Source organism: Hemitrygon akajei, chromosome 22 (genome assembly GCF_048418815.1).
Source record: "Hemitrygon akajei chromosome 22, sHemAka1.3, whole genome shotgun sequence".
Classification (NCBI taxonomy): Eukaryota; Metazoa; Chordata; class Chondrichthyes; order Myliobatiformes; family Dasyatidae; genus Hemitrygon; species Hemitrygon akajei.
The window spans coordinates 18,690,229-18,711,975 of record NC_133145.1 but is presented as its reverse complement, the minus strand read 5'-3'; the positions used below and the strand labels follow the sequence as shown (position 1 = coordinate 18,711,975).

Below are 21,747 nucleotides of genomic sequence, written 5' to 3'. Positions count from 1 at the left end.
AATAAAGTAACTTAATCCAATGAATTAAATTAGGTCCAAAATTAAATTTTTCTAAGGATGTAAAAAGATAATTCCATTCAACTCTGTCAGTGGCCTTCTCCGCATCCAAAAATGTCACACATTCCGATATTTCCTTAGACAGAGAATGCATAACATTTAACAAATACCGTATATTAAAATGGGAATATCAATTTTTAATAAATCCTGTCTGATCATCCAAAACTATAGAAGATATAATACTTTCAAGTCTGTGAGCCAACAGTTTAGATAAAATTTTAGTATCAAAATTGAGTAAAGAGATAGGTCTATATGAAGAGCATTCGGTAGGATTCTTATTTTTGAGAATAAACGAAATGGAAGCTTCGTGAAAACACTGGTAATCTTCCTACTTTGAAGGAATCTGTAAGGGTAGAACATAAATGTGGTATAAGCAAGGAGGAAAAAGCCTTATAAAACTCTCCAGAGAATCCATCAGGTCCTGGGGATTTCCCAGAATTCAATTCTCGAATAGCCTGAGCAATTTCCTCCTGGGAAATGGGTTGATCCAATTGCCTACGATCGTCTATCGAAAGATTTGGAATATTTAATGGATCTAAAAAAATATTCATTACAATATTATCATTAACAGAATCAGAACTATACAATTTGGAATAAAATTCCCTGAAAGTGTCATTAATTTCAAAGTGGCCAGTTGTCATATCCCCATTAACTTTACGTATTTCTTTAATTTGCCGCTTGGCTATTAATAGCTTCAATTGGTCAGCCAGTAGCTTACCAGTTTTATCTCTGTGAATATAAAATTGATTTCTATCTTTTAAAAGCTGGCTTTCAATTGGATACGTTAAAAGGAGATCATATTTAGTTTTGGTTTCAATACGGTCTCTTATATGTTTCAGGATTGGGTACCAATGCATATTTATGATCCAGTTGTTTTAACTGATTAGCTAATTCATTTCTCTCTTTATTAGCTTTTTTAATGATGTTTGCAATATAAGAAATTAATTTGACCCCGGATATATGAGTTGACATATTTTGAGGACATGAGTTGAGAGTTAAGGGGCAAAAGTTTAGGGGTAACACGAGGAGATCTTCTTTACTCAGAGAGTGGTAGCTGTGTGGAATGAGCTTCCCGTAGAAGTGGTAGAGGCAGGTTCAATTTTGTCATTTAAAAAAAAATTGGATAGGTATATGGACAGGAAAGGAATGGATGGTTACGGACTGAGTGCAGGTAGGTGGGACTAGGTGAGAGTAAGTGTTCGGTACGGACTAGAAGAGCCGAGATGGTCTGTTTCTGTGTTGTAATTGTTATATGGTTATATATGCTTTAAAAGTATCACATATAATAAGACTAGATGTCTCTTCCAGCATATTTTCTTCCAAAAAAAAAGAGTAATTTGATTCGTCATAAATTTTAAAAAGTTCTCCTTGGATAGCGGAGTTAAATTAAATCGCCAAAATCTACTCATAGGGATAGGACCAGGAAGATTTAGAGATAAAAGTACAGGAGAGTGATCAGAAATAGCAATCTCTTTATATTCGATCGATTGAATCAATGGAATCATTTGACTATCAATTTTTAAAAAAATCAATCCTGGTATAAGAATGATGAACGTGAGAGAAAAAAGGATACTCCCTGTCTGTCGGATGAAGAAAACACCAGGCATCTACTATACCATATTTAGTTAAAAAAAGATTGGATAAACAAAGCTGATTTATTGAGTGTGGCTGGTTTAACAGGTGAGCGATCTAATACTGGATCTAATCAGCAGTTAAAATCTCCTCCCATTACAAGAGAGTGAGTACACAAATCTGGCAAAAAAAGAAAACAGACGTTCAAAAAATCTTGGATCAACTACATTGGGGGCATATACATCAACAAAAACAATCAATTTACTGTCTAAACTCCCTGATACAATAACAAATTGACCATTAGGATCCGAAACAGCTTTATGCTGAACAAAGGAAACTGTATTTTTTATAAAAATCAAAACTCTACGTGATTTTGCATTAAACGAAGAATGAAATTGCATACGCTTCCACCGAGTAAAAAAACGTAAGCTATTACAGCTGCGTATGTGTGTTTCTTGTAAGAAAATAATGGGTGCTTTTAATTTTTTAGTATAAGCAAACACTTTGTTCCGTTTAATGGGGTGATTCAGCCCTTTCACATTCAAACTAAATATTTCAAACCATTTTAAATACAAATCGTCATGTAATTAAAAGATCTGGCCCTAAGTTATTAAGACTGGAAAGCAAATCGTAAGGTAAGGTAGTCAAACAGGCAATCATATAATCAACCCAACACAGCTCCCAGAAAGAAATAGGCCCTAGCCCCTCCCCCACCCAAAGGCTGACCAATAGGCAGTCAGCAAGCTAAGAACTAAGTTCCCTCCCCAAAGAATCCTGTTGATAGAAACTCTGATCTTTCAAGGTCAAATTATGTCCCTACCAAGACACAACATAAAAAGACAAGTAACTCAATATTCAAAAATATAAAAGGGTCAATTTAAACAAATTCAAAGAAAACTATATTAAAATAAAGCCTCAAAAAGGGATATAATAAAGAAGTATATGAACAACCAAAACGTAAGCTTATTGAAACCTTATTTCAAATTCATAATCACAGTATTTTCCTGAATTCGGTTCTCATGCTCAGTTAAAGTTCGTTGGATTGTATCCAATTTGCCATTAAGATGTTGAAACTCCTCAGAAAATTCCTATTTTTGCCGTTTAAGGAAGTCACTGATAGAATCCAAAGTGACTGGGGATTCATCTTCTGTTTCTCTTTCTTTTGCAAAACATTTTGTTCTTTTCCCAGCCATAGTAGAACAGTATTAAAGTGTAATAAGGTTTTTAAAAAAACTGGTAGGAGACAATAAAGTAAGTAGGGTAGAAGCAATCTAAAACTATGTTACTCCATCTGCTGCCAACAGGGCTCTCCCATACCAAGTCTCCTTAAACTCCTAATGAAATATAGCTACTGTCATGCCTTCTTTGTAATTGCATGAATATGCTGGGCCCAGGATAGATCTTCAGAGATGTTGACACCCAGAAACTTGAACCTGCTCACCCTTAACAATTCTGATTCCTTGATGAGGGCTGGTGTGTTTGGCCTCGACTCCTCTTCCTGAAGTCCACAGTCAATTCCTTGGTCTTATTGACGTTGAGTGCAAGGTTGTTGTTGCAAAACCATTTAATCAGCTGCTCTATCTTGTTCTTGTACACCTCACCACCATCTGAAATGCTGCCAACAATAGTTGTGTTGGCAAATTTACAGATGGTGTTTGAGCTGTGCCTAGCCATAGAATCATTGGTGTAGAGAGAGCAGAGCAGTTGGCTAAGCATGCATCTTTGAGGTGTGCCAGTATTGATTGTCAGCGAGGAGGAGACGTTATTTTCAATCCGCATTGACTATGGTTTCTCAATGAAGTCGAGGATCCAGTTGCAGAGGAAAGTACAGGTATAGAGGCCCAGATTCTAGAGCTTGTTGATTAAAACTAAGGGTATGATTGTGCTGAATGCTGAGCTGTAATCAATAAACAACAGCCTGATGTAGGTATTGCAATTGTCTAGGTGATCCAAGGCCAAGTGGAGAATCAGTGAAATTGTATCCTGTGTAGACCTATTGTGGCTACAGTAGGCAAACTGCAGTGGGTTCAGTTCCTTGCTTAAGCAGGAGTTGATTCTTGTCATGACCAACCTCATCACAGTAGATAAGTACCACTAGGCGATAGTAGTTTACGCAGCTCATCCTGCTTTTCTTGGGCATTAGTATAATAGTGAGAGATTGAGGATGTCCTTGAAAAGTCCTGCTAGTTGGTAGGCACAGGTTTTCAGAGCCCCACCAGATGTACCATCAGTGTCTGATGCTTTTCGAGCGTTCATCCTCTTGAAAGAAATTCTGACATCGACCACTGAGACAGAGACATAGGATCCATGGTGAATTGGCCATTTGAATTCAGAACTAGCTTGCCCATAGAACATCAAGGGTGGTGGTTCACAGGGATGTGCACTGGGACCTCTGATGTAGGTAAATGATCTGATGAAAATGTCAGTGGGTAGGTTAGTAAGTTTGCAGATGATACAAAGTTGACTGATAGCATAGAAGACTATCAAAAAATGCAGCGGGATACAGTTGTAGAAATGGGTGGAGAAATGCAGATGGAGTTTAATCTGGCCTAATATGAAATGTTGCATCTTGGTAAGTCAAATGTAACGAGACAGGACACTTAAGGGCAAGACCCTTATGAGTGTTGATGAACAGAAGGATCTTGGGGTCTAAAATGCATAACTTCCTGAAAGTGGCTACACACATTGATGTGGTAGTTAAGAAGGCATATGGCATGCTTGCCTTTTTAGTTGAGGCATTGTTTAAAAGTCAGGAAGCTGTGTTGCAGCTTTATAAAATTCTAGTTAGGCTGCATCTGGACTATTGCATACAGTACTGGTTGCCTCTTTATAGGAATAATGTTGAAGTTTTGGAGAAAATGCAGAAGTTTGCCAGAATACTGCCTTGATTAGAGGGCATGTGATATAATGAGAAGTTGCACAAACTTGGGGGTATTCTCTAGAGTAGTGGAGGGCAGATACAGAGGTTTATAAGATTGAGAGACATAGATAGAATAGACACACATTATCTTTTTCTCAAGGTTGAAATGCCTAATACCAGAAGGCATGCATTTACGGTGAGAGGGAGTAATTTTAAAGGAGATGTGAGCGGCCATGTTTTTTTTTACAAAGTGCTAGCTGATGGTAGAGTGGAGATTTTTGAGACATTTAGAGCATACACAAATATGACAAAAATGGAAGAATATGGACATTGTGTAGGCAGAGTGAATTATTTTAGTTTTCTGCTTGATTACTAATTTAATTGGTTCAGCACAACATTATGGGCCGAAGGACTTGTTTCTGTGCCGTACTGTTCTATATTCTCTGTTTAAACTGGTTGAGGCATGAAAGTGGAAAATATTTGTATTTCATGCTATACTGCAATAAAATGATTTAAATTTCATACCTTTGCAATTTTCTATTGGATTCAATGTCTATTTAAAAATATAATTCTGTGTAGTACATTGTAATCCTTAATACAACTGCTTATTTAAATAATAGACTAAATTTTTAGTTTATACATAGGCAAAGATGTGCTTTATGATGTGGTAGTATTTAATTTATAAGGATGAAAATATATGGCATTGCCTGCCTGCTGGAGTTGCATTTATCATATTTCTAAGTTGTTATTTGGGCATCCTGTGCTTTGAAGATTTTTGTACAGATGGAAGAGTGAATTCTCAAATCATATTTTCTCATGTGTTGCATAGTTTTGAATCCTTGTACATGAGATCCAAATTATTGAGCAGTTTCATTTTGAGCAGGAATAAGTTGACCATTAAGTTTTATTATTACTCTCACATATGTATTGAGATGCAGTGGAAAACTTAGTTTTACAGCCCATCCATACAGATAATTTCAAAGTACAGTTACTTTGTGGTACTACAAAGGTAAAGCAAAAACTGTGCAGAATATTACGGAGAAAATATTTTGCATGTAGACAGCAACATGTAAGGACCATGACAGGTAGATTGTAAAGGCAATAGTTCATCTTTAATGTGCAAGAGATCCTTTCAAAAGCCTTACAAAAGCAGAATAGAAACTATTCTTGAGCATGTTATTAAACTTTATCTTCTGCCCAAAGGAAGGGAAGAGAGAATGACCAAGGTAGGTTAGTCACTGCTTTTCTGAGGCAGTGAGGTGTAGTCAGAACCTAAGGAGGGGAGGCTGGTTTTCATTATAGACTCTGCTGTGTCCCCAGTTCTCTGCAATTTCTTGCTTTCTTGAGCAGATTAGTTGGCATACAAAACCATGTTGCATCTCAATAGAATTTTTCAATGGTGCATCAATAAAAATTAGGGTCAATGGGGACATGCTGAATTTCTCAGCTTTCTGATGTGCGTTCTTGGTCATGGCAAGCTACTGGTGATGTTTACACCAAGAACGTAAGCTCTCAGTCATGTCAGTCTCAGCAGCATTGATATGTATACTTTCTGAAGTCAATGACCTGCTCTTTTGCTTTGCTGGCCCAGAGGGAAACGTTGTCTTAACACCATGCCACTAGGCTCTGTCTCCTTTCTGTACTCTCATTATTTGGAATCTGGCTCACTAGAGTGGTATCATCTGCAAGCTTGCAGATGGAGTTAGAGCAGAATCTGGCCATGCAGACACAAGTATATAGGACATAGAGTATGGGACTGAGGACACAGCCTTATGGGGCACCAGTGCAGTTGATGGCAGAGGTGTTGGTGTCTATCCTTGCTATTTCTGTTTTGTTGGTCAGGATGTCAAGGTTTCAGTTGCAGAGAGGCATTGAGAAACAGGTCTAAGATTCCTCTTCTTCCCCCCCCCCCCCCCCCCAATTGTAAAACACAGTAGTGACTATTTCCAGGTTATTTTATATCACTGTACAAATTTGGGGAAACACCACCTCACCTGGGTCACCTGTGCAACTATTGGACAATTCTTTTGTCAAGTGTCAGATGATTTCCACAGCTAATGCCCCTTGTGAAGAAATGCAGGAGAACAGGAATGGTATTGAAGGGGGAGCAATAGTCTAATGTAGTTGTTTTTATTATACAGATACTCCAGAGATGAGTGTAGGGTCAGGAAGATGGTGTCTGGAGTGGACCTGTTTCTGCTGTTTCAAACAACACACACACACAATGCTGGAGGAACTCAGCAGGCCAGGCAGCATCTATGGGGGAAAAAAAAGTACATTCGATGTTTTGGGCTGAAACCCTTCTGCAGGACTGGAGAACAAAAGCTGAGGAGTAGATTTAAAATGTAGGGGAGGAGGGAGAGAACCACCTGGAGGGGGGAAGGGATGAAGTAAAGATCTGGGAAACTGATTGGTGAGATGAGGTGAGAGTAGAAATATGGGATGGGAATTGGAGAAGGAGGTGTTGGGGGGCATTACCAGAAGTTTGAGAAATCAATATTCATGCCATCGGGTTGGAGGCTATCTAACGGAATACAAGGTGTTGTTCCTCCAACCAAAGTGTGGCCTTATCCCAACAGTGGAGGAGGGCATGGATGGACATATTGGAATGGGAATGGATAGTGGAATTAAAATGGGTGGCCATTGGGAGATCCCACTTCTTCTGGCAGACGGAGCATAGATGACCAGTGAAGTGGTCTTGTTTGTTCAGCTGTTTCAAAAGTACTTCTATTTTCAAAGTAGGTGTACTGGATACAACCTTGAGATTTGTCTCCATACAGACAGCCACAAAACAAACCCGATAGGATCTACTTTAAAAAAAGAACTGTGAAATACCCAAATGTGCAGAAAAAAATCAAAAAGCAAATGATATTCAGAATTGAAGTTCACAAAAGTGAGTCCACAACCACGTTTCCAGGAGCCCGTTAGTTGCAGGCCACAGCTTCAGTTCAGCACAGATGAACATTGGCCTGCCCTCACTTTCACCCCCGACACCCTAACCTTTTCGGTCTGGCCTGACACTTAAGTTGGCCAAACAGTGGGTTCTTCATCGTTTTCAGGTCTGGGCCCTGTTGCTTTGATACACTCTCAGGCCAGGGACGTTCTGCCTCGATTTAGTCCATACCTAGCATTGCCAATTCAATCCCGCTGTTAATTTGTTCAAACCTCGGCTTATTCCTTGCTCTTGGGTCTGGGTCCCACCTCCTTAATTTGTCCTGTACATCCCACGCCAAGACATGGCTTTTCATTTTAAAGCTTTGGTTAGCAATTCTCTAGGCTGCTAGAAGTTGCAGGTGCCTTCTGTGCAGTAGAACTGTCTGTATTTAACAATTTACAATATAAGTCTAAAAAATTATTCAAAAGGAAAACATTAAAGGAGGAGAACATCTCAGATGTTCTAGAATAAAAAGTCCCATCCTGAGAACAGAATCAGCAGAGTTTACCATAGTTTTGTTTACCATCTGTGATAATTAGAGTTGCTTTGTTATTGTCATATGTATAGTGAAAAATTTGTCTTGAATACTGTTCATACTGATCCACAGTGCATTGAGGTAGTACGAAGTAAAACAATAACAGATGCAGAATCAAGTGCAACAACTATAGATTGCAGTGCAAGTAAATAATAAATGCAGGATCAAAATATGGTAGATTGAGGTCAAGACTCCATCTTCCCGTACTAGGGAAGATTCAGTATTCTTGTAACAGCTGGATAGAAGCTGTTGTTAAGTCAGGTGATGCATCATGTTAGGATTGGGTATTGTCTGCCTTTATGGGGAGAGGGGAGATGAGGGGAATGTCTGGGTTGGATAGGGTCTTTGATTGTGCTGACTGTTTTACTGAGGCAGTAAGAAAGATACACAGTTAATGGAGAGAAGTCTGGTTTCCATGATGTGCTGAGTTTTTTGCAATTTTTTGCTATCAGATGCAGTGTAATTGCCATACCAAACCCTTATGCATCAATAAAAATTGCTAAGTGTTGACGGAGATGTGCCAAATTTCTTCAGCCTTCTGAGCAAGTAGAGGCGTTAGTGAGCTTTCTTGGCTGTGGCAACTTTGTGTTTGCATCAGAACAGGTTATTGGTGATTTTTACTCTTAGCAACTGGAAAGTCTCAATCTTCTCAACCTCAGCACTGTCAATTAAGACACCACCCCCTTCCTAAAGTCAGTGACCAGCTCTTCTGTTTTGCTGATACTGAGGGAAAGATTGTTGAAATGACACCAGGTTACTAAACTTTCTTAATCTCCTTCCTAAACTCTGACTTATTTGAGATTCAGCCCACTACTGTGGTATTATCTGCAAACTTGTAGATGGATTTCGAGCAGAATCTGGCCACACAGACATTATCGGAGAGGGGAGTAGTGCAATAATTAGATTACTTTAATTCTATTTTTTTCCTGTTTTGTACAAAATTTTACACCTCTGCACCTTCTCGTCTAATATACTACTAAATTATAGTATTTCTATCAGAAGGGATGTTGCATTGTGTATGTCAGTTTCTTTTGATATTAATTATAATCTGATCACTTATCTTTCAGCCAAGCACCCTGCCACAAGGAACAGTCAACATGAATCAATGTACTGATGTCATTGATGCTGAACCTAAAACTGGTCAGAAGAATGCACTCTGCATTGTAACCCCAGAACGTGAATTTTTCATTCGTGGAGAATCTAAAGAAATAATTAATGGGTGAGTCAAAATGTTCTATCTTTCATTTCAATTTTGTATTTCATTGAATATAATCTTTCAGCTTCTGATGTTTAACTGACACATCTGCATTGAAATATTACTTATGTTCAGTATTGTGCAAATATAATTGAAAAGCACGCATGCTGCCAATGTTGAAATCTGAAATAAATACAGAAAATACTCAAAACTTGTGACTATGAATTCATTAAGTTAGAAGAAAGTGGTCATAAAGTTTAAGGACACTAGGAAATTTTAGAGTCTTCCTGTGGCCATTCCACTCAGTAACAGATATATTGCTGGGGATGCTGGTTTGGGCAGCGGGAAGGGGGCAAACAACCAACCAGAGCAAAGCCTGGTGTTAGGGTCAAGGATGTCTCGATGTAACTAGCGAACATTTCTGAAGGATAGGGTGCATAGCCAGAGGTCACAGTGCACATTAGCACCAACAACATAGGTAGAAAGTGGAATGCGGTTCTGCACAGTGAGTATAGGGAGCTAAGAAGGAGGCTGAAAACTAGGGTCTTGATGTAGTAAATTATGATTACTGTCAGTGCCATTTCCTAAGAATAAGAGAATAGAACAGATGAATGTGTAGCTGAGGAGATGGTCAGTGGGCAAGGTTTCAGGTTATTGGCTCATTGAAACCCCTTCTTGGGCAGGGGTGATCTGTACAAGAGATTGTACAGGTTGCTCCTTAACTTGAGGGAAACCAATATCCTAATGCTGCTTGGAAGGGTTTAAACTGGTTTGGCAGGCCAGGCCAAAAGAGCACCAGGCCGTTAAGTTGAGAATTGAGAGAAAGGTAGACTTCATGACTGGTAAGTCTGTAAGAAGGATGAAAGGTATAAAGTCATAGACACAATGAAAGGATCAGATTGAAGTGTGTTTTAATGTTAGGAGTATAAAGGGTAAGAATAATGAACTTAGAGAATGATGCATGGGCATTTCAGAATCTTGGTTCAGAAATGGATAGGATAGGATGCTTAATGTTCCAGGGTTTAGATCTTAGAAAAGATAGAGAAGGAGGGAATAAGCAAGGAGGCTGTTTGCAAACCACTCCACTGCCTGCTCTGGCACTCTATTTCCTGTCCCCCTGCAACTCTAGTTTAAGCCTTTTCCCGTGCAGCACAGGCAGACCTTCTTGCAAGGATATTAGTTCCCTTCCAGTTCAGGTGCAGACTACCCCCATTGTACAAGTCTCACCTTCCCAATGATCTAAAAAATCTGAAGCTCACCCTCCTTCCTACACCATCTCCTTAGCCATATGTTAAACTGTATGATCTTCCTATTTTAGCTTCACCAGCACGTGGCATGGATAGCAACTCGGAGATCACGACCCTTGAGGTCCTGTCCTTTAACTTGGGGCCTAACTCTCTGAACTCGCTCTGCAGGACCTTATCACCCTTCATACTTATGTAGTTAGTACCAATGTGGACCACTTCCTCTGTCTGGTCTCCTCCCACTTAAGGATGCTGGTGGACTCCATCTGAGATGTTCTGACTCTGGCACCTGGGAGGCACCATACCATCTGGGAATCCCATGTTACTTTACTCCTGATGAAGGGTTTCGGCCCGAAACGTCGTCACTACCTCCTCCCATAGATGCTGTCTAGCCTGCTGAGTTCTGCCAGCATTTTGTGTTTTTTATTTATTTCCAGCATCTGCAGATTCACTTGTGATACCATCTGGGAATCTTGTTCTCAGAACCTCCTGTCTGTTCCCCAAACCATTGAAACCCCTATCAATACATCTTCCCTTTTGAGCCACAGAGCCAGACCCTGTGCCAGAGACCTAACAGCTGAGGGTTTCCTCTGCCAGGTCATTCCCCCCAACAATATCCTAAGCAGTATACCTGTTGTTGAGGGGAACTACCACATGGGAACTCTCTACTGGATACTTATCCCCTTTTCCTCTCCTGATAGTTGCCCAGTTATGTGTGTCCCGCTCCTCAGCTGTAACTACCTCCCTGTAAGTCTTGTCAGACAACCTCTCAGCCTCCAGAATAATCTGGAGTTCACCCTGTTCCAGCTCCAGTTCCTTAATATGGTCTGAAAGAAGTTGCAGCTGGATGCACTTCTTGAAGGTATAGTTGCCAGGGCCACTGGAGGTCTTCCTGCCTCCTAGCATTCCACTAAACAGCCTGGTATCTCCACTGCTCTCAGTATGCAATAAGAAAGGAAGAAAGAATAATTAAATGAGACAAGTCTACCCTTTGCCTCTCCTCGCTGAAGCCTCTATGAGCCAGAGCCCGAATTCCCCACTTTCACACTGGCCCCGTCACACAATGGCTACTGTGCTTAAACCTAACATTTTATTGGGCCTTGCTAAGTGCCTAATGTCATCTCAGGAACTGTGGCGCACAAGAAGTGACCACTGAGTGTATATTCATGGTCTTCTGCTGCTGAAGCCCATCCACTTCAAGGTTTGATGTACTGTGCATTCAGAGATGCTCTTCTGCATACTTCTGTTGTAACATAGCCATATGAGTTATTGACGCCTTCTTGTCAGCTTGAACAGTCTGGCCATTCTCCTCTGATTTCTCATTAGCAAGGAGGTTTTGCCCACAGAACTGCCACTTAATAGATTTTTTTTTTGTTTTTCACATGATTCTCTAAATTCTAGACTGTCTTATATAAAAATCCTAGGAGATGAGCTGTTTCTAAGATACTCAAACCACCACACCTGGCACCAGCAATCATTCCACAGTCAAAGTCATCTATACCACATTTCTTCCCTATTCTGATGTTTGAGCAACAAGATTCTGAACAACAGCAAAACCTCTTGACCATATCTGTATGCTTTTGTGTATGGGTTGGCTGCCACATGATGGATATTTACATTTAGAAGCAGGTGTACCTAATAAAGTGACCATTGAGCATTTATCATTGGCTGTTAAGCTCCCAGCTATGATTTTTCAACCACAACTCTGTCATGCCCACAGTTTCATGCCTGCCACTTTCTATCTGTGCAATAAGCTCATCTTCATTTATTCATATTCCTTATGCATTCAAATACAGCACCTTCAGTCCTGCATTCACCACCTTTCTCAATTGTCTCCATGTTGCCTGAAATTAAATTCCTAAAGGCAATTATTAAGGTACCCCATAAATAATGACTGCATGTAATAAGCGCTTATGGTATTAAGGGAAATACATATCGGTTTAGGTAGAGTATGGTCAACAAACAGAAAAGATGGTGGGGATAAATAGATAATTTTTGTGTTTCCATTTTCATATTGAGATATCTGAGACCTTGGCTTTGTACTGTCTCTCAATAATACTTCAGATGATAGGACTGACTAATGTTTCAACATTTGAAGGTGCAGATTGCAAGTAGAACCAAAAAAGTCTGCAAAGGAATACAGGCAAATTGAGTAATCAAAAAATTTAGAATACACTGAGAGGAAATATGAGTGTTCACTCTGGGAAGGATTGAATAAAAGATTTATTATTCAATTAGTGTTGATGTTCAGACTGAACAAGGTATACAGCAGAGAAAGGATATACAGAAAATCAACAACACATGTAATTTTGGCCTTAACTGCAAGGAAGGTGAAGTGGAAGAGTAGGGAAACTTGACTAATAACTATGCAGAGCTTTGAGAATGCAATTTACAGTTTTGGTATGTTCATTCAAGACAAGTGATGCTTACCTTGAATCATAAACACAAGATATTCTGCAAATATCAAGTCACATCTATGGAGGGGAATAAACAGTCAACAAAATGATGCAATGATGCATCTGTCCATACACCACCTCCCTCACCACCATTCAGGGTCCCAAATAGTCCTTCCAGGTGAGGAAACACTTAACCTGTGACTCTGTTGGGGGTCATCTATTGTATCTGGAGCTCCCGATGTGGCCTGCTCACATCACTGTGACCGGATGTTGTTTGGGGAGGGACTGCTTTGTTGAGCACCTTCACACTGTCAGTTGCAAAAGGCTGCTTACCAGTTCAGTTCGAATTCCCATTCCGACATATCTGTCCATAGACTTTTTTGCTATGATGAGGCTAAACTCGGGTTGAGGAACAACACCTCATTCTGTCTTGGCAGCCTCCAACCTAATGGCATGAGCATCGATGACTCCAAGTTTAGGTAATTTCTTTTCCCTTCCTCTTCTCTCTTTCCATTTCCCATTTTGGTTAGTCTTGCATCCCTCTGTTCGGCTTACCTGCCCATTAGTTCCCTTTGGTTAACCACCTCCTTCCCTTTCTTCCACGGTCTACTTTCCTCTCCTATCAGATTCCTCATCCTTTAGCTCTTCACCTCTTCTACCTATCCCCTCTCAGTTTCATACTTCATCAACCTTTCGCCACAAACCCACATCCCCTTCATTTGGTCTCACCTATCACCTGCCAGCTTATACTCATTCTCCTCCCCCTAACTTCTTACTCTTGTATCTGCCTCCTTCCTTTCCAGTCCTGATGAAGGATCTGAGCCTGAAATACTGACTGTTTATTCCCCCTCTATAGATGCTGCTTAGCTTACTGAGTTCCTCCAACATTTTCTGTATCTTCAGGATTTCCACATGTTGCAGACTCTTGTGTTTAACTTCTGCTAGAAGGCTGTGGCCTTTTGAAATTCACCATCCTAGGAATCAGTAGATGTTTGTTCATGGTTGAGATAGATTTGCAGAAAAAGAGCTATGGATTGTGTAGGAAATACTGTTAAGATCATAGATTACAGTAACCATAATTTTTAAGTTCAGCATATAGCCTACATATTCTCGTAGTCCTTGTATTTTTACAGGTTTTATCGTTTAGATGAAAACAATCTTTAAATGGTTAGATATTATTGCAGAGTGGTAAAAGGTGAATGGCATCAAAACTGATGTCAAGTTGCTGTTAGTTAGATCATACCATTTGTGACACCTGGCATTTCAGGTAGTGACTGATTAATGCAACTTGAACTAACTTTTCAATCGTCATCTAGAATCATTTGATATATTGCAGAAGCATTTTTGTCTCTTAGTTAAGCTCTTTCTAAATCAACTATTTTAAATGTTAGGGAAACTGTTTAATTGGAGTAAGGGGAGCAATGAGGCTATCAGGCAGGAACTTGGAAGCATAGATTGGAAAAACAGATGGTCTCAGAGAAGCATACTGAAGGAATGTGGCAAATGTTCAGGGGATATTCGTGTGGCGTTCTGAGTAGGTATGTTCCAATGAGACATGGAAAGGATGGTACGGTACAAGATCCGTGGTGCACAAAGGCTGTTGTAAATCTTGTCAAGAAGAAAAGAAGAGCTTACGAAAGGTTCAAAAAACTAGCTAATGATATGAATCTAAAAGATTATAAGGCTTGCAGGAAGGAGCTTAAGAATGAAATTAGGGGAGCTAGAAGGGGCCATGAGAAGGCCTTAGTGGATAGGATTAAGGAAAACCCCAAGGCATTCTACAAGTATATGAAGAGCAAGGAGATAAGACGTGAGAGAATACGACCAATCAAGTGTGACAGTGGAAAAATGTGTATGGAACCAGAGGAAATAGCGGAGGTACTTAATGAATACTTTACTTCAGTATTCACTATAGATAAGGATCTTGGCGATTGTAGGGATGACTTGCAGTGGACTGAAAAGCTTGAGAATGTAGATATTAAGAAAGAGGATGTGCTGGAGCTTTTGGAAAGCATCAAGTTGGATAAGTCATCAGGACTGGATGGGGTGTACCCTAGGCCACTGTGGGAAGCAAGGGAGGAGATTGCTGAGCCTCTGGCAAAGATCCTTGCATTATCAATGAGGACAGGAGAGGTTCTGGAGGGTTGCAGATGTTGGTCCCTTATTCAAGAAAGGGAGCAGAGATACCTCAGGAAATTATAGGCCAGTGAGTCTTTCTTCAGTGGTTGGTAAGTTGATGGAGAAGATCCTGAGGGGCAAGATTTATGAACATTTGGAGAGGCATAATATGATTAGGAATAGTCAGCATGGCTTTGTCAAAGGCAGGTTATGCATTATCAGCATAATTGAATTTTTTTTTGAGGATGTGACTAAACACATTGATGAAGGTAGAGCTGTGGATGTAATGTATATGGGTTTTAGCAAGGTATTTGATAAGGTATCCCATGCAAGGCTTATTGAGAAAATAAGGAGGTATGGGATCCAAGGGGACATTGCTTTGTGGATCCAGAACTGGCTAGCCCACAGAAGGCAAAGAGTGGTTGTAGAGGGGTCATATTCTGCATGGAGGTTGGAGACCAGTGGTGTGCCTCAGGGATCTGTTCTGGGACCCCTACTCTTCGTGATTTTTATAAATGACCTGGATGAGGAAGTGGAGAATTGGGTTAGAAAATTTGCTGATGAAACAAAGGTGTTGTAGATAGTGTGGAGATGTCAGAGGTTACAACAGGACATTGATAGGATGCAATACTGGGCTGAAAAGTGGCAGATGGAGTTCAACCCAGATAAGTGTGAAGTGGTTCATTTTGGTAGGTCAAATATGATGGCAGAATATAGTAGTAATGGTAAGACTCTTGGCAGTGTGGAGGATCAGAGGGAACTTGGGGTCCGAGTCCATAGGACACTCAGAGCTACTATGCTGTAGTTAAGAAGGCATATGGTGCATTGGCCCTCATCAATCGTGAGATTGAGTTTAAGAGCTGAGAGTTAGTGTTGCAGCTTTATAGGACCCTGGTTTGACCCCACTTGGAGTACTGTGCTCAATTCTGGTTGCCTCATTACAGGAAGGATGTGGAAACTATAGAAAGGGTGCAGAGGAGATTTACAAGGATTTTGCCTGGATTGGGGAGCATGCCTTATAAGAATAGGTTGAGTGAACTCAGCAGTTTCTCCTTGGAGCAACGGAGCATGAGAGGTGATTTGATAGAGGTGTACAAGATAATGAGAGGCATTGATTGTATGGATAGTTTGAGGCTTTTCCCCAGGGCTGAATTGGCTAGCACGAGTTTTAAGGTGCTTGGAAGTAGTAGGTACACAGGAGATGTCAGGGGTATGCAGAGAGTGGTGAGTGCATGGATTGGGCTGCCGGTGGTGGAGGTGGAAATGATAGGGTCTTTTAAGAAACTCCTGGATGGCTACATGGAGGTTAGAAAAATAGAGGGCTATGAGTAAAGCCTAGGTAATTCTAAGATAGGGATATGTTTGGCACAGCTTTGTGAGCGAAGAGCCTGTATTGTGCTGTATGTTTTCTATGTTTCTATGTAAATTCATGCCTTTATATTTAAATTGAGCATGTTTACTTTTACAGATTTCTTGTGCTCTTTAAGTTTCTCTCTGACTCTCTCACATTTTGCCTTGTTCTCTGTTTTGGTTTTCATATTTTCATTTGTTCTTTCAATTTCTATAACCACAGTTCTTTGGTTTTCTGCTATTCAAGCATTTTTGGAAGCAGGGAAGCCGCATCTGCTCTCAGGATGAGGCTTTTCATTCCAGGACGAAGGAGATGTCTTCCTTTTGTAAACAAATGGGTTTCCCTTTTTCCACCATCAACTCTGCTCTCAAATGCATCTTTCCCTTTTCCCGCACATCTGCCCTCACCCAATCTGCCCACCACCCCACTTGGGATAGGATTCCCCTTGTCCTCACCTACCACCCCTCCAGCCTCCGGGTCCAACGTATAATTCTCCGTAACTTTCGCCATCTCCAATGGGATCCCACTACCAAGCACATCATTCCCTGCCCCCCTCTTTCTGCTTTCCACAGGGATCGCTCCCTACGCGACTCCCTTGTCCATTCGTTCCCCCCATCCCTTCCCACCGATCTCCCACCTGGCACTTATCCTTGTAAGCGGAACAAGTGCTCCACCTGCCCTTACACTTCCTCCCTCACCACCATTCAGGGCCCCAGACAGCCCTTCCAGGTGAGGCGACACTTCACCTGTGAGTCGGCTGGTGTGGTATACTGTGTCTGGTGCTCCCAGTGTGGCCTTTTATATATTGGTGAGACCAGACGCAGACTGGGAGACAGTTTCGCTGAACACCTGTGCTTTGTCCACCAGAGAAAGCAGGATCTACCAGTGGCCACACATTTTAATTCCACGTCCCATTCCCATTCTGATATGTCCATCAATGGCCTCCTCTACTGTCAAGATGAAGCCACACTCAGGTTGGAGGAACAACACCTTATATACCATCTGGGTAGCCTCCAACCTGATGACATGAACATTGACCTCTAACTTCTGTTAATGCCCCTCCTCCCCTTCTTACCCCATCCCTGATATATTTAGATTTCCCCCCTCCTTTTTTTTCTCTTTTTCTGCCTGTTTTCCGTCTCCCTCTGGTGCACCCCTCCCCCTTTCTTTCTCCCTGGCCTCCCGTCCCATGATCCTTTCCCTTCTCCAGCTCTGTATCCCTTTTGCCAATCACCTTTCCAGCTCTCAGCTTCACCCCATCCCTCCGGTCTTCTCCTATCATTTCACATTTTCCCTCCCCCTCCTACTTTCAAATCTCTTACTATCTTTCCTTTCAGTTTGTCCTGACGAAGGGTCTTGACCCGAAACGTCAAAAGTGCTTCTCCTTATAGATGCTGCCTGGCCTGCTGTGTTCCACCAGCATTTTGTGTGTGTTGCTTATTAATAAAAGTACCTATTGGCTCCAAAATTAATTGAAAGACAATTTTTCTCAATAGGCTGTCTATCAGAATAGAGAATGCTTGCTTGCTCTCTGATTTTGTAGGTTTTAAGGTGGCTGATATGTCTAGTTTGGAAACTGTAGGTTCTTCCACAGATGGGCCCCATGGTGGCTGATAGGTGGGATGCTACTTTGGCTGTTTTTGTATGGCTCCTGTCTGCTCATGGATGGTGTTAAAGTTTTTAGTATCATCCCCAATACTGCTCCTCCACTTTGATCATAGGCCAGGAATTGTTTTGAGATGTTACATTTCTTAAAGAAAGTTGCAAACACTGTTGCTGCTGGATGATACTGTTCAAAACCTTGCTCAAATCTTTGCCAGGAGTCGTATGTTCAGTATTTTCAAGATTTATTTAATATTATCAAAATACCATCAAAGAGGCCTGTGGCCTGGAGTATAGTAAGGAAGAAACAATGGGTGATAGTTTTACAATTAACTTTTTCAGGTTGCATGTGTCAGAGGCCTATTGAAATACACACCAAATTTGTTTATGTGCATAGATGTCACCCTATTCTGGACATAGATTTTTTTTCAATAAATTCAGTCACATTCACTTGGCATAATTTCTATAAAGCAGCTACAAATTTTCCTGAATTATAAAATTTATGTAATTTCTGGACATCATATACTATGTGAATTGGGCTTAATTCTTGGCTTTGCTATCAGGTTGTATAGTAAAGTAATGTGCACAGTTGAAACAACTGTTTTCAATTACTTTAAAACTGTTGGGTGAAAACAAGCAGATTTTAAGTAGCTCATGATTTCTTTGGTTTGCTTACATTAATCTTCATGAGTTTATGCCCCTAGTTCAGTATTTTTCTTGGGATGTTAAGATTCTGCCTTTGCTTTAAATGTTGTAACAATACAATGATTTAGCATTTCATCAGCTTATTTTCACTTTCACTGTCAAATTGTTTTTGGCTTTAAGGGGCCCATGTTGCTCCTGATGTATTCCTAAAGTGCTTTTGTTCTTGTGATTATGTTTTCATGATTATATTTTGTAGCACTCAGCATTTTATGTTGCTTTCTGTGTTCTTTGTATATTCCCATTTGCCAGCATTTGTGCTAGTTACCATTTTTAGTTTCACAATTCCTTATTTGGCAAGTAGAGTTCTTAAATCTTAAATTACTTTACAAATACCTCTCGTGATCCAATGACGAATTTTGTCATTGGCTGATTTGCCCAGTTTACCATAAAGCATTTCTGATTCGTCAGGTAGCTTTGCCCAGGATTAAGTATTTTTGTTTCTCGCTCTTTCGAATACTTCATTAAGCTGCAGTCACTAATACTCACCGGTACATAACTGCTCAATCTTCAGTTGACTCACCACAAAGTTTTGTTTCCTGCTATAATCTTTAGTGTAACACCTTTCCAAATGTTTTTTGACAATGTTAGTATGTCCATTAATTCCTGTTCATTCTCAGCACTATTACTCCAAAGGACTCCAATTAGTAGATAAAATATAGCTCTGTATTCACAAAGCCAGTTTGACTTTGCTTGATTATATTAAATATTTCCAAGTTCTCTGCTATAACATCTTTACCCGATTACAGATTGTTTTTCTGTTTTCTGCTTTTTGTCTCCCTTTTTTCAATGAAGAAGAAAGGTATGCTTCTTCCAGCTGATTGAACATTCCCTTAATCTGGGAAATATTGAAAAAATAGAACAAATTTATCAGCACTCTCATGCCACTTGTTTGATAATCGTCTTGACACTTGTGTGGTGCAAATTTTACTTGTCACTTAACATTCCTGAATGTTCTGTAGGTCTTGCATCACATTCTTCTTTTGCTGAGCACTTGCAAATGGAATTGTACATTGTGCAATTGTTAGCAAATGATTCACGTCTAAGCAGTTTAATTTGCACCAATATCTGGAATACTGACTGAAAGCTTAAATGATTTCTGGTTAAAGTTTATATGGACCCTCTTGGTACTGAGGGTGAGTGGCATTATCTCTGTTCCCTGCATTCAATTTTTAGATTGTTCTGTTTTCAGTCATTACTGACAAAATAGTCAGCAAAAGTTGTTTACTTCATAGGACCATAGGAGTAGAATTAGGCCTTTCAGCTCATCAAATTTGCTCCGCCATTTGATCTAACTGAGCTACTCATTAAAGAATCTTGAGATTATTCGGACTGTCCTTGATATTTAAATGTTTCTGTTTTGTAGTTTTATTTTCCTATTTTTTCATTGAAAATTTGTGTAAATTCCATTTTATTTCATTGTGTGAACTCAATGGCTATTATATCCTTGACTCTTATTTCTTAAACTTAATTAAGTAACCCACCTGCTCTAGCTCATTACAAAAAATGAGGACAGCTAGCACTTTTTCCTAATTTGGATAACAGTACATTGAGCAAATTATGATGATACTGCTAATAAAACACCTTTGTTCAAATACCTTGACAGGTTATTTTTGGATAATTAAACTCACTTTCAATCATGACTCTCCTGTTGTTGAAATTCAGTATTTTTTTTCTGATCTCACTTCTTATTAGACCTCACCTGAATTCAAAGATATTGTTTTTACTTTCCTATTAATAATTTGGTGTAATAACTTTTATCCTACTTTTGTCCCTTTTGTGTTTAAAATTGCTGCTTTCTGATTTAGATGTTGTCTATTTATTTATTTGCCTGTCAGTCTGTCAGAATGGTTCAAAGGAAACATTATTTCAGTAGCTTGTTGAGGTACGCTTTTGTGACAAAGCAAAGTTGCTGAATTTTTGTAGCCCAGTTGATAATTAATTTGCCTAAAAATCAAAAATTATTGTATTACTCTTAAAATGGAGCTTTTTAAAGTCTTTTGAAATTTACTGTAAACAAACTGAAAGAAAGACAATGTTAGCTTGCATACTATTTTTGATTATTCAGTAATTTTGCTTTCTTTATTGAAAATAATGTCTCGGACAGCCATTTATCAAATTTTCCAAAACCCTAGCCCTTCATTAAAATAAATCACTCCCAGATAACCTGCCTTTTCTCCACACAGATTTTAGATACAAATTTCATTAGTCCAGTCACAATTGCTTTTGCTCATTTTAGCTTGGTGTTTTTGTGGTTCTTCTCCATCCAATTTCTGTTCTGATGCATGTTGATTTCCACAACTCTTCTAGCAAATCCTATTTGAAGGGCTGGGTACAATATCTCATCTTTCTGCTTAGCATATTACAGCCATTGGGACTTGGAAATCTACAACTTCACGTAACCAACACCTTTTCAATTTTGTGGTAGAACTAATCAGCGTGAATATAATACACTATCTGTGCTTTTCACTTTCTACAGCTGCTGTCTGACTTGAGTATTTTCAGCATTTTCTGTTTTTATTCCAGACTTCCAGCACCTGAAGTTGCATATAAGTAAAACTATTTTAATTTGCACTGATTTTTATTTTCAAAAACAGGATGGGGTAAAGTTGGTACAATTGTATGGACTGGAAAATAGAACACATAGGTTCCAATGCAGGAATCTTCAGGTAGCTGAGAAATATAGTTTGAATTAAGAATGAAAATAATTACACTTTGTTTTTATGGAGGGAAGTAGTCCTTGCAGGAATTTTGTAGGGTTATAATTAGACATTACAAGAAACTAAGCCAAAGAAGAGGCAAAAGAACCTTATTTGTGTTGGGCATAGATTCTGTCCAAAGGTGATATGAGAATGCTGCCACAGCTAATGGATGTCATTTATATAAGAGAAATAGAAGTCTCCAGTTACAAGAACATCAGTTGAGAGTAATTACGAATCAAAAGCCTGAGGGAAGTGAGGATTGTTTATTTGATAAATTGTTAACTTTGGAAGTTGAGCACAAAATGGAACCAGACATAATTTTAATAACAGAATGATAGGTGGAATGGTTGCTGTCTCTCATGGTTGGATTATCGTAATACCAATAACTTGATTGAAGTGGTAGAGAAGTACAATATTGAAGGGAGATTGAGAAACAAACAGTTTAAAGATGAAGTTCCTGCCCTTGAGGTTTTAGCAG

At 39.6% G+C, this 21,747-nt stretch overlaps 1 protein-coding gene across 5 annotated transcripts in view; it reads left to right on the top strand.

Annotated features, from left to right (window-relative positions):
• Positions 1-21,747, top strand: part of LOC140714546 (uncharacterized) — a 441,169-nt gene that overhangs the window by 127,799 nt on the left and 291,623 nt on the right. For all 5 annotated transcript variants that reach the window (XM_073025825.1, XM_073025824.1, XM_073025827.1 and 2 more), the window contains one exon: positions 9,027-9,178. In XM_073025825.1, the coding sequence (XP_072881926.1) occupies positions 9,027-9,178 (152 nt within the window). The remainder of the gene's footprint in view (positions 1-9,026; positions 9,179-21,747) is intronic.